Source organism: Loxodonta africana, chromosome 10 (genome assembly GCF_030014295.1).
Source record: "Loxodonta africana isolate mLoxAfr1 chromosome 10, mLoxAfr1.hap2, whole genome shotgun sequence".
NCBI lineage: Eukaryota > Metazoa > Chordata > Mammalia > Proboscidea > Elephantidae > Loxodonta > Loxodonta africana.
In genome coordinates, this window is record NC_087351.1 from 94,216,668 (window position 1) to 94,229,258 (window position 12,591).

General features: G+C 39.4%; 1 protein-coding gene across 1 annotated transcript in view; it reads right to left on the minus strand.

The window, feature by feature from the left end:
• The window catches only part of SEL1L (SEL1L adaptor subunit of SYVN1 ubiquitin ligase), a 65,041-nt gene extending 56,670 nt beyond the window's left edge, over window positions 1–8,371 (minus strand). The window contains exons 1-3 of the mRNA XM_003408805.4: window positions 8,217–8,371; window positions 1,465–1,502; window positions 820–1,045 (exon numbers count right to left, since the gene is read on the minus strand). Coding sequence (XP_003408853.1) covers window positions 820–1,045; window positions 1,465–1,502; window positions 8,217–8,286 — 334 coding nt within the window. The 5' untranslated portion in view covers window positions 8,287–8,371. The remainder of the gene's footprint in view (window positions 1–819; window positions 1,046–1,464; window positions 1,503–8,216) is intronic.
• Between the last annotated feature and the right edge of the window lie 4,220 nt (window positions 8,372–12,591).

Genomic DNA, 12,591 nt, shown 5'->3' on the forward strand with positions numbered 1-12,591 from the left:
ATTTTCAATGTATGGGATTAAGGTACTTCAAAGTTTTCTCGTTTTTCTATTTTTGAGTATGGTATATTTATAATAAAAAAAAATATTTTTAAAAGTTTGAATCTGGACCAATTCCTGAGTGTGGCTAATAATGGAATGACAAGTGGGCATGGTGGTGATCTGGTGATCTTTGAAATAATAAACTAAATGACAGAAAGGTGGTGGGACAGGGCAAAGTGGGCATGTTAGTGGTTAATATAAAAAAGGATAGGTCTTTAGCACAATCCACTGTGACAAAGAGTAAATCACAATTTCAAAGTAGAGGGTGTCAAAGAAGTGAAAGTTAGAAGAGGATTAAAGTTTATGTAAGTTTCAACTGGAGGAATGAACACCTAAATCAAATTACCTAGGATGACTGAAAAGGACACTGCAGTAGAAATCCTACCATAATTCTGCAAATAACCAAAGCAGCACATTACATTAGACAATTCTTCCTATCTAAATTTCTATTTTGTTTACCACCCTGACTTTATTTTAAATTTCTTAAGAAAGAAATTTATTTACATACTAAAAAGAAAAGTTATGATATTACTATGATACACACGCATTTTTGTCTATATGAATTCAGTTTATATAATTCAGGTCATAAAAAGTGAATCTGTTAAGTGAATAATTTTGATATATTAAAATCTAGAAAATCCTGTAAAACTGCACTTTCCATATATTATATGTGGTTAATAATCAGTAAAACTAGCCTTCTTCATGCTTTCTGCACTAGCTTTAAAATTCCAGTTGTCTTTTTCCTAAATCAGGCAAAGGCAAAGAAAATGTCCAGACTACCTGGTTTCCGTACTTTCTTTGGTTCTTCATAGTCCTTGCTTTCTGGAGATTCTAGAAAGCTGATTTCTTCTGTGACAATTTCCCCCTCTTGACCCTTGAGGCTGTCCTCCTCTTCTTGAATAGGGACTTCCAATTCTGTTTCTTCCGAATCAAGAAATATCTGACCAGCAACTACCTTGCCTGCTGTGGTGTGGTCCTTTACCGACTCATCTGATGGCAAAGAAGTCTGAGAATATAGAGTATTTTTAGATATTAACAGTACCAAGATTCATTAGGCAGGAAAAATGTTAACTGCCTGAAGGCTCTTTAACACACACACACACACACACACAAATATATTGCACATTCAAATTGAAATTAAACCTAATAGCTAATACCCTTAAGGGAAATACTGTTTCTCTTTCAGTATTTTTCAGGTTCTAAAATTATAATAATATGTGAACATTAGAGATAAATTTTTCTTTCATAGCTCAGAAATTTTTTCCCTTTAAGAAGAGCTACAACAGATAGTGATATCACCTTTCTTTTTCTTTTCCTTTAATACCAATTAGTTACTCAAATGATGGAGATTTCACATCTAAGACACATAACTGATGTTTTTAAATTGGGCAGAAAATACTGGCCACTGCAAATTTTAGTATGTACCTTGGAATCTAAGGATTCATCCTGGCTGTCTTCTTCATCTGTAAAGAAATTTTAAGACAATTTAGTCATTTTTTTTTTTTGATGGGAAATTACAGCTATCATTTTAAAAGAAAATATAATTGGAGACTGAATAAAAAAACCTAGACTTACGTAAAAATTGTTGTATTCAACGACTGTTCAGAAATGATTAAGTGAAAGAGGTGCGGGGGTGGGGGGATTAAATTTTTCTTTCTCCGGGAAAAATAGCTTCATTTGTTACACAGACTACCCCCTACCACCACCACAAAAAACAGGCACTTCAGGTTCCACCAATTCTCCTATATACATTTAGTCTATCACTGAGAATGAGTTACTGAGCTCATAAAAATAAGTCTCTGATTTTGGGGTTCAGGCTTCCACCTAGTCCATTCTTCTGCTCAAGATCTGGAGCTATGTTAGCCTATTTTAGTGGTTAGCATTTTACTATTCACTAAGACTACTAAAGATGAAAACTAAGAGTTATTCTCACAGCAGAGTTGCCGGATAAAGATATTTAGGATTTTTGTTCTACTTCACCGAAGAGATAACCAGATGCAGGTAAAAAACAGCACCATACTATGGTGAATTGAGTCACATGAAGTCTATGTATTGAGAAATCAATCGTAAAAAGGAAAAAAAAAAAAAAAAAAGAGAGAGAGAGAAAGAATCAACTAGTTGTATCTTTTTTCCAAATTCAAACAGGTTGCTTTGGTTTTTGTCCAACTACACTAGTTTTCCTTCTATTATTCTTTCTGTGTTTTCCTGCTACTTCTATTCTGGTCGCTTGTTATTCTTTTTTCCTATTCTTACATAAACACATTCGACAACTCCATGTCCATGCCCAAATGTTTGATCTCTGTATTCTTTGCCAGTTTAAAAAAAAAGAAAAAACAAACCGACAGATGATCTCCAAGTTTCCTTCTTGCACTTAAAAGTTACCCGATTCTATCCAGAAGTGAGTTTTGGTATTCCCTCCTCCATAAACTGTACCAGAAGTTAACCAGTAGGCAAAATGCTATAAGATCATGTGTTTTTTTACCAGAAAATTTGGTATTACAGTTGCCATTTATTTTTGCTTCATATGGTTATATCCTAAATATTATTCATAACATGTACCTTTTGCTAAAATATAACCAAATCATGTTTTGGAGTCGGTATTATCAAAGAACCTAGCTAACTTTAAGAAGTGCAACCGTTTCTCTTGAATATCTAAGAAAACCAGTCTATGAGTCTACAAGTGAGGTTTGCCACATACGGAGGTGTTAATTCAAAGAAAGTCTAAATTACAGCTACTGTTCACATTCACTACTTTTAGATTACCTTCAAAGGATGTTTTATTTTGGGCAGATGGGGAAGTGCGTGGCATGTATTAGTCCCATAGGCCCATAACATTTAAACAATAATGTCAATTACCAATTATCCTTCACACTTACTGCTTCGTAAGTATTCTAAGTTCTAATACATGTTTCATATCAAAGCAGATTAAGAAAAAAATTCTAGTCTCCGCAAATCTTTGGATAAAGAAAAAATCCTTCATCTCTATTATATATCAAGGTTGTACATGTGGATGTATTTAATTAATCACAGATATTAACTATTTAAATCTATTAAAAGCAGAAATTAAAAGTACAGGTATATATGATTATGTCCCAAAATACTGACTCTTTGGGTGGAAATCTGAAATCACTAATACTATTATCATAAAATTTAATACCTCATAACAACAGGTTACATAGGTAGTGAACAGGTAAATACAGATACCTATAAATAAATCTAAAAACATTTAAGTTTGAGACACTACAAGTTGTTAGACATTCCAGTAGCAAAATGTGTGTCTGAACTCTAAGAGACATGGGAACTTGTGACATCAGGGTTATTTCACATGAATTGCATCATGCTTTTCTCTCTTTCACTCCTCTTTCTTCACAAACTAGGAATATATACTAAGATTACTGGTAAATAAGATAATTCTTTCTCATGTACTAAACCAGGAAAGCCTATTCCAGATGGTATTCTTACACTATAAGCTATTTTTCTCTTTCAAACTGATATACTCATGTACATAACACTTTCAAAGGAGTTGCTTATAACTCAGAACATCTGATACTGCAATAATCAGTTCAGGATTAAAGACACTAAAGTTCTGCACAAATAAAAAACAAATGGTAATGCTTTTATCAGAACACAGATATCAAACAAGAAAAACGAAAAAGGATTAATGAAGAGCTAAGGATTTTACTCAACACTCTTACATCCAAAATGCAACAGTTTAGGTTACTTTATTAACTGTACATCTCCCTATGAATAAGATCAGTTTTCATTTTTCTTATACCAGCTAACAAAGCTGTGCAGAACCAGGGATATTTGTTTAGGGAAAAGTGATTATTAAAAACTCATTTCCCCACTTGTCATGTAAATCAAATGGACGGATACACTGTCAAAAACAAAGTCTAAAGTTTATTGGAAAAAGACCAGACGTCCTGTCTTCTGCTTTCTGTCCAGATCCTAGGACAACCAAAAAACCAAACCCACTGCCGTCGAGTCAATTCTGGCTCACCGCGACCCTACAGGACAGAGTAGCAGCTGGTGGATGCGAACTGCCGATCTTTTGGTTCACAGCTCAGTTCTTGACCACTGCGCCACCAGGGCTCCAAGTCTAGGATACTCCTGATTTTTAATTACCCCAAATCTCAGGCTTGGAGAACTAGGTTCAAGACCTGGTTTCATTACGTATTCATTCTGACACACATAATCCGATATTATAAGCTTGCTCAGTCTCCGTTTTCCCAATCTGTCAAAAGGAACAATGCCATCTGTCCTACTGACTCACAGTAATATTTGAAGAAACAAATAAAACAATGAAATTAAACATCCTCTGCAATCTGAAAGCTACCCTATAAATTGACGGTATTAATATAACTTAATTATAATAGTTTATCTAATTAAAGACTCTGTAACTAACACTGAGTGGCACCAAGGGAAAAAAAAAAAAAGGCATTTGCCTCTCCCTGCCAAAAATACAAATATTGCTAGGCAAAACAAAATTACAGCAGTTTTCCCTATCCATCTTGAGAAAAAGAAAAACATCTGTTTAATCTTTAAGTCATTTACAGAAAAAACATTTCTAATCAAAGTATCACATTTTTACATGCCTCTGAAACAAGACAGTCAATAATCAGCAACTAACGAGTGAAGGGGTCAAGATTCCATTTGTTGGCTGACCATATTCTACCTGGTAATAAAGGCGATTTGCCCAGGGTAACCACTAACATTCAAACTTTAAGGCAACACAAGCTTATCACTGAAAACTTGATTTTTATATAGGAACAAATCTTTAAATCTGAACTGCAGAAATAGGGCCTATTCAAACGCCAGGTACTCTATTTGTAAAACTTTACTGCACCCAAGTGTTTTATGACATTTGAAACAGTACCGTGAGCACCAAAAAAACCAAACCCATTGTCATCGAGTTGATTCCTTCATAGCTACCCTACAGAACAGAGCAGAACTGCTCCACAGGATTTCCAAGGAGAGGGTGCTAGATTCAAACCACTGACCTTTCTGTTGGCAGTGGAGCTCTTAAGCACTGTGCCACCAGAGTTCCACACTGAGCACAGTACTGCCTTTATTAGCTTTCAGCAAACACATCTATATTGTCTTAGTTCTAAGTAAAGTTTTTACCTCTACCAAGTAAATACTTTGGCACAGTTTTAACTATGACGGAAACTAGGGCAGATATATAATCCTCTGCTTACATCCCAAAGATTTAACACTTAAGCATCAACGGTCTACTAACTGTCCAAGAGTAAACCTTATTAGAACATCCTGAGAATCCCAACAGTTGACTAAATAGGTTCTTTAAGTATCATCTTCACTGACAGGGAGATATAAGTATCTCTTTTGTTACTATTGGACTAATAGCATACCAGCCACTTTTTATGCCTCTGGATTTCAGAGGGAAACTCTGGTGGCATAGCGGTTAAGTGCTACAGCCATTAACCAAGAGGTCAGCTGTTTGAATCTGCCAGATGCTCCTTGGAAACTCTACGGGGCAGTTCTCCTCTGTCCTATAGGGTCGCGATGAGTCGGAATTGACTCGACGGCAGTGGGTTTTGTTTGGTTGGATCTCAGAGAACCTGTTGCCATCGAGTTGATTCTGACTCATAGCGACCCCATAAGACAGAGCAGAACTGCCCATAGGGTCTCCAAGGAGTGGCTGATAGATTCGAACTGCCAATCTTCCGGATAGCAGTCGAGCTCTTAGCCACTTCGCCACCAGGGTTCCTTGGACCTCAGAGCTAAGGCATTACCCAGTTCTAATGCATTTGGTGTCAAGGTAGGTCCCTTCTGAAAGGCATGAAGCTCGTCAGACAGCAGTTGGTGCCTCAGTGTTTTGTTGGTTGAGCATTCCATTAGGTGATGCTTCCTGGATGTGTTAGTTTTGTAAACTTGCCTTTTTACCCCTTCATTTCTGTGAGATAAAGCTTGCAAGTATAATTAAGGCTTTTCTGTGTGATAGGGAGCCCTGATGGGTTTGTTTTGGTTTTTCTGTGCATATTTGGAAAACCAGAGATTCTCCGTGTAACCTAATGGAAACTAAAAAAAAAAAACAAACCCAGCACCATCGAGTCAATTCCGACTCATAGCAACCCTATAGGACAGAGTAGAACTGCCCCATAGAGTTTCCAAGGAGCGCCTGGTGGATTTGAATTGCTGACCCTTTGGTCAGCAGCCATAGCACTTCACCACTACACCACCAGGGTTTCCTAATGGAAAGGCACCCACAATAAATTACTTCTCTAGCTTTCATTGCTATTATTGTCATACCACAGAGGGGTGGCACCACAGTGCCATTCACCTTACTGGTGGCTTGCATTACCAGATCACATTTCTCAAAATCCATATTACCAACCCCAAATTTAAACACACTCAATTAGTAAGAATGCATTCCAATACTGAAAACCAACACCAAAAACCAAACTCGCTGCCATCAAGTGGATTCTGACTCATAGTGACCCTACAGGACAGAGTAGAAGCCCCACAGGGTTTCCAAGGAGCGTCTAGTGGATTTGAACTGTTGATCTTTTGGTTAGCAGCTGTAGCTTTTAACCACTAAGCCACCAGGGTTTCCAATACTGAAAACAGATGCCATTGAATAAAAAACAAAAATGTAGTAATGAAAGGGACAGATGAAACATAGTCAAAAGAAGGCACAGGAAAATGTACCCTTTAATTTTCTTTAAACTCTGCAAACTGAATTCAGAGGAATATACACCATGCTCTTTAACTAATTATTTCTCAAACTTTAGTGTGAAGAATCACTGTGAAGCTTGTTAAACTACACATACGGAAACCTGCTTCTGACCTAAATCTGTATTTTTAATAAACACGTCAGAGAGATTCTAACGCAGGCAGTCCATGGTCCATCAGGTACTCTATCCATTAAACTCAAGAGCTTCATTTCATCTTTCGTTTGATCAAATAACTGCTGAAGTTAGGTATATTATTTAAAGACTTGGTTATGAAGGCAAACCATCACTACAAATGGTGGTGGTCGGGGGATGGACCTCAAGCATGATGCTGGCAATGAAATAACTAACATATGCTTGTTGCTTCTTAAATGGTATCTCAAATCGCACTATGAATAGGATTTTGGGTTAGAACCTCTTCTTTTAAAAGGAGAATGACTTTATAGTATTGACTGGCAATTAGGACAGATAATTTGAGGATTCAAATAACCATCTGGGAAATTTTCTGTTGAAAAAAAAAGTTGACTTATTTATATTCTGCCTTGTTCTAAAAAAGATTTAAAGTAGCAGAACAGCTGTCTTCTTAACTGAAATGGATTAAATTTCAAAACTTTATTGTACTAATCGCTTCTTTATTAACACTCTGAAAAGAGAAGTTTTTGAAAGGTAGGCAGATTAAAACATTAAAATCATTTACAGTATAAACTAGCTAATCGGAAAACCGTATTCATAAGCACATGAGTTTATCTATATGAAAAATCAAAACTATTTGTTATTTATTCTAAACTTACAGGGACTAAGATTTTTTCAAAATCATCAAGTCACTGTAAACAAACATGGGGCAATTCAGAAACCCTGTGCCAGAGGTAAACATCACTTTTTCGGGAAGATTTTTAAAAAGGGAAGGGAAAGAGCTGGATACAATTACTGCGTCAAACGTCTTCGTTTTTAAAAAAGATAAAGAGACCTGTGGCCATCTAAAAAACGCATCAAACCACTGTCAACGTCCTGGTCTTGAAGGTCCCTGCTCTGCCCTAGGTGACAGCCCCAGGTGTGCCAATTACCTCACCTACAAATCCCAAATCCCGAGCCCCTGACCTGATGCAGCACGTAATCTACATGAGGAGGGTCAGGGAAGCTCCAGCGGCACTCGTGTGTCACTGTGGGGCTAAGCCAGCTGTCGGGAGTCATTCTCCTGGGGGTCACACATTCCTCCTTCGTGAGAAGGAGCCACGTAAGGTTTGTTTCGTGCAGGAGAGCTGTCGGTAGGTTGACCGAGTGCCCTCTTCCTCCCCCCCCCGCCAATTCCAGGCCCCTAAAAACCTTCTCTGGATCAGATCAACCGAAGCCCGAAGAAGGAGCGACTGACAGGCCAGTGCGAGGTGTGACCACAGGGAGCAGTCCCAGCCCGGAGCTCCCACAACCAGGGATAAAGGCCGGGGGGCGGTGGCTCCGGGCCTCCAGCCCGGAGGGGCGGATACTGACCAGAGGACGCCGAGGCCAAACCCAGCAGGGCCGCACAGAGCAGCAGCGTCAGCCCGACCCCGACTCGCATCCTGCTCTCGGGGTCGCTGCCAGCCCCTGGAGCTGTCGCCTTCGCCTCTGGCACTGCCGCCGCAGCCGCCGCTATCGCCGCCTCGCCAGGGCTCTTCCTGCTCTGGCCTCCTTCCTCCGCCCCTTCCCAGGCCTCCCTGCCCCAGCGTGCAGCCAATCCCCGCCCGCCGCCGCGGGCTTTCCACCCAATCGCCGCGGCCGCCCGGCCCGCCCCATTGCCTCGCCCACCAGAGTCACGCATGGACCAATCCTTGTGTGAGACTCACTACACCGGCTTTTCTCGTTGGACCACGGCCTCAGCGACATGGCCCCAGCTAATTGGTAACTCCCGGGCTCAACCAACCCGGAATCAGGACGTGAGTCAAGGGCCGGGAGAAAATCACCCAGGACTACGGCTCCCACAATGCAATTGATGTACTTTCTTTGAGGTGTGTTCTTGGGAAACGTAGTCCATCGTGGGGCAAGATTTACAGGTGCAGGTGGCTGTTGAAACTAAGGGAACTTAACAGCTGGGCTAGATACTAACGCAAGGCGATGAACCCATAGCCTTTTTTTTTTTAAATAAATATCAAGAAATACGCTTTATAAAGCTAAGAACTTGTAATGTGTTAAGCTTCTCTTCCTATTTGTTTTGTTTAGAAAACTGGGACCTACACAGGGATGTGAGACTGAGGAAAATTGCGAAGGCAGACTGAATTCGAGGGGGAAAATTTTTTTCTTTTTTAATCTCAGATAAAATAGTACCAGTGTATGGAAACCAGGGTGCAACTCACTACCAGCTCTCCTTCCCCAACAAAGTGAAATGAAATAACCCCCAGCCAGTGCATCTCATCTCAGTGCTAGTGTTCATTTTTATCAGGGACACCAGATAATAATCATACAGAAAATGTGCCAACAGCCCTTGCAATGCCCTTTGAAACACTTGCCCTTATTCCTCTCTTCTTGTGAGTTGCATTGTTCTCCTGTGCATTGACTAGATTCAGGAGGCTAGATTGATGGGTGCTGAGAGAGAGGTAATAGTGATTGTATTGCAGAACGGGAAATATTCTGTGGACTCTATCTCGACTCCAGGCATGCTCCCACTGGGTAGCAGGGCAGTGGCTTGGTGTTCCTGTTCGTGCATCAGGACTGTGTCATTTCCCTCTCCCTAACATCCACCCACAATCAGCTCTTTGTTCAGATACCTGGCCGGGCCAAATTCAAGGTTTTGAAAAAGTTGACGATGGCCATATACCTTGACACTTTTGGGCATTTGTCTTCCATCATCTTTAAGAGAAAAAGTCTCCTTCACAAAAAAAAAAAAAAAAGGATAAAAAATAACTTGTTCCTCATTCCTATCGGAGGCATGAAGGAAGGATAGTCTCCTCATTAAATAGATTATTTTTTCTACTACAGCCTCCTTAGCGCTCATCTTTATTTTTGTGAAAGTAATGTTTCCTTAGAGTCCTTCCAATTTTAAAACCTTGAGTAAAATCTTCTGTATTTTTGTCTTCTCAGCCATTGAGTCATGAATTTGAACTGTGTAATTACTCCTTTATGTGATCTTTTTTTCTCATTTTCATGAAAAACTCTCCAAATGGCCTTCATTTTCCCTTACCTGGCTAAGCATCTGAGTTCTAGTTATATTCGCTGACACCATTCTCTCTCCGCACTAACCTAAATCACACACCATGGCCAGGTTAATATTCCTTAAACTTTGCTTTCATATCCCCATTCAACATTTTTCAACGGGTGCCCTTTTCATAGCATAAAAAAAAAAAATTAGAACTTCTCATAAATAGGAACTTGTGGAGACAGTTCTGCTTTCTTCGGGAAGAAACTTCTGCATTCCAAAAGAGAAGCAGTGATTAGCTGAGCGATAAGAAAAAAAAAAGTGATACGAGTGGGGGAAAATTCTGCTTGGTTGATGCTTAGCTTCTTTTTAAATTTTTTTCTTTACTGAGTACTTCTTATATTTAAGAGATATGCTAGGTATCTCACAGCCCAATTTCCCACTTCTCTTTTATTGCTTTCCACACAATAACACCATTTTGAGCCCCTTGGTAGTGTAAATGGCTCATGTGCTCAGATGCCCTAATCAAAAGATTAAAGGTTCAAGTTCACCCAGAGGTATCTCAGAAGAAAGGCCTAGTGATTTACTATTGGAAACTAGCCGTTTGAAAACCCTATGGAGCAGAGCTCTACTCTGATACACATGGCATTGCTATGAGTTGGAGTGGACTCAATGGCAACTGGTTGGTGGTTTGCTTTTCTATGGGCTCTTCTGTCCTCCCCACAATTCCAGTTGCTTTTTCACTCTACCCTGGCAACCTTCCCAATTTCACCTGCGTTTCTTCTTCACTGAACCTTCTCCAGCCAGGCCAATCTTCATCATCTTCATTTCCCTAAATATCTAGGGAATATTCACAACTTTGCCTTCTTAAATAGATTGTAAACTTGCTGAGGCCAGAGATGATTGTATGATTTTGTGTATAGGTGTATAGAACTGGACTTGCTATCTGTTAGCACTAGATAATTCTTTATTGATTGATAGATGTACCTTACCTACAAGATGTTTTAATAATAAAATTTTCAAAGTACTTGCTATCTACTAATCTTAAAATATCTCACAGGGAAATGTTAAGCAGCATGTGTATCCCTATTCTATAGAAAATTCACTTTACTCCTCTGTGCCTTGTCTACCCTTAATAATACCCTCTTCACCAAAAGTGAGATTCAAAAGTGACAGACAGGGGAAAAAGTGCTTCATATAATGTAGAGTGTTCTACAAATACTATTGTTTCTCATTGATTCCTTGGTTGAAGCAAAGTAGGGAAATTAGTTTTATTCCCCTCACTTGAAAAGAGTTTAGACCTGCTAGAGATTTTGCCTTTAGCCTGTGATGAGTAATTTGGCTGCCAAACAAAGACGTCAGCAGTTCAAATCCACAAGCCACTCCTTGGAAACCCTATGTGGCAGTTCTACTCCATCCTGTAGGGTTGCTATGAGTCAGAATAGACTCAATGGCAACAGGTTTGGATTTTTGGTTTTATAAGCAACATCATGATTGTCATGGATTGAATTGTGTCCCTCTAAGATATGTGTCAACTTGGTTAGGCTATGATTCCCAGTATTCTGTAGTTGTGCTCATTTCGTGATCGATATAGTTTGCCTATGTATTGTAAATCCTTATCTCTACCTGTGGTTAATAAGGCAAGATTAGATTATGTTAAAGAGGATTAGGATGGGATGTAACACCCTTACTCAGGTAACATCCCTGATCCAATGTAAGGGGAGTTTCCTTGGGGTGTGGCCTGCACCACCTTTTATCTTACAAGAGATAAAAGGAACGAGAAGCAAGCAAAGAGGCGTCCTCATACCACCGAGAAAATAGTGCCAGGAGCGGAATGTGTCCTTTGGACCTGGGTTTCCTGTGCAGAGAAGCTCTAGTCCAGGGGAAGATTGATGAAAAGGACCTTCCTCCAGAGCTACCAGAGAGAAAAAGCCTTCTAGATAGTGAGAAAATAAATTTCTCTTTGTTAAATTTATTTAACTTGTGGTATTTCTGTTATAGCAGCACTAGATAACTAAGACAATGATAAATGGAGAAAATAATGATTTTCATTTTACTTTGGTCCACAATCAATGCCCATGGAAGCAGCAGTCAAGAAATCAAAAGATCTATTGCATTGGGCAAATCTGCTGCGAAAGACCTCTTTGAAGTGTTAAAAAGCAAAGATGTCATTTTGAGGACTAAGGTGCTCCTAGCCCAAGCCATGGTATTTTTCAATCGCCTAAAACGCTTTTGAAAGCTGGACAATGAATAGGAAAGACTGAAGAATTGATGCCTTTGCATTATGGTGTTGGCAAAGAATATTGAATACACTATGAAATTCCAGAAACACAAATCTGTCTTAGAAGAAGTACAGCCATAATGCTCCTTAGAAGTGAGGACGGCAAAACTTTGTCCTATGTACTTTGGACATGTTATGAGGAGGGACCAGTCCCTGGAGAAGGACATCATGCTTGGTAAAGTGGAAGCTCAGTGAAAAAGAGTAAGACACTCAGTGAGATGGATTGACACAATGGCTGCAACAATGTCCTCAAACATAGCAACAATTGTGAGGATGGCACAGGACAGGGCAGTGTTTCGTTCTGCTGTACATAGAGTAGCTGTGAGTCAGAATCAATTCCATGGCACCTAACAACAACAGCAAAAATGCTCATAGTCAGAATCAATTCCACGGCACCTAACAACAACAGCAAAAATGCTCATAGGACCTTGACTTCCTGGGGTAATTCCACATTTCTAAAGCAGGTTCTGAAT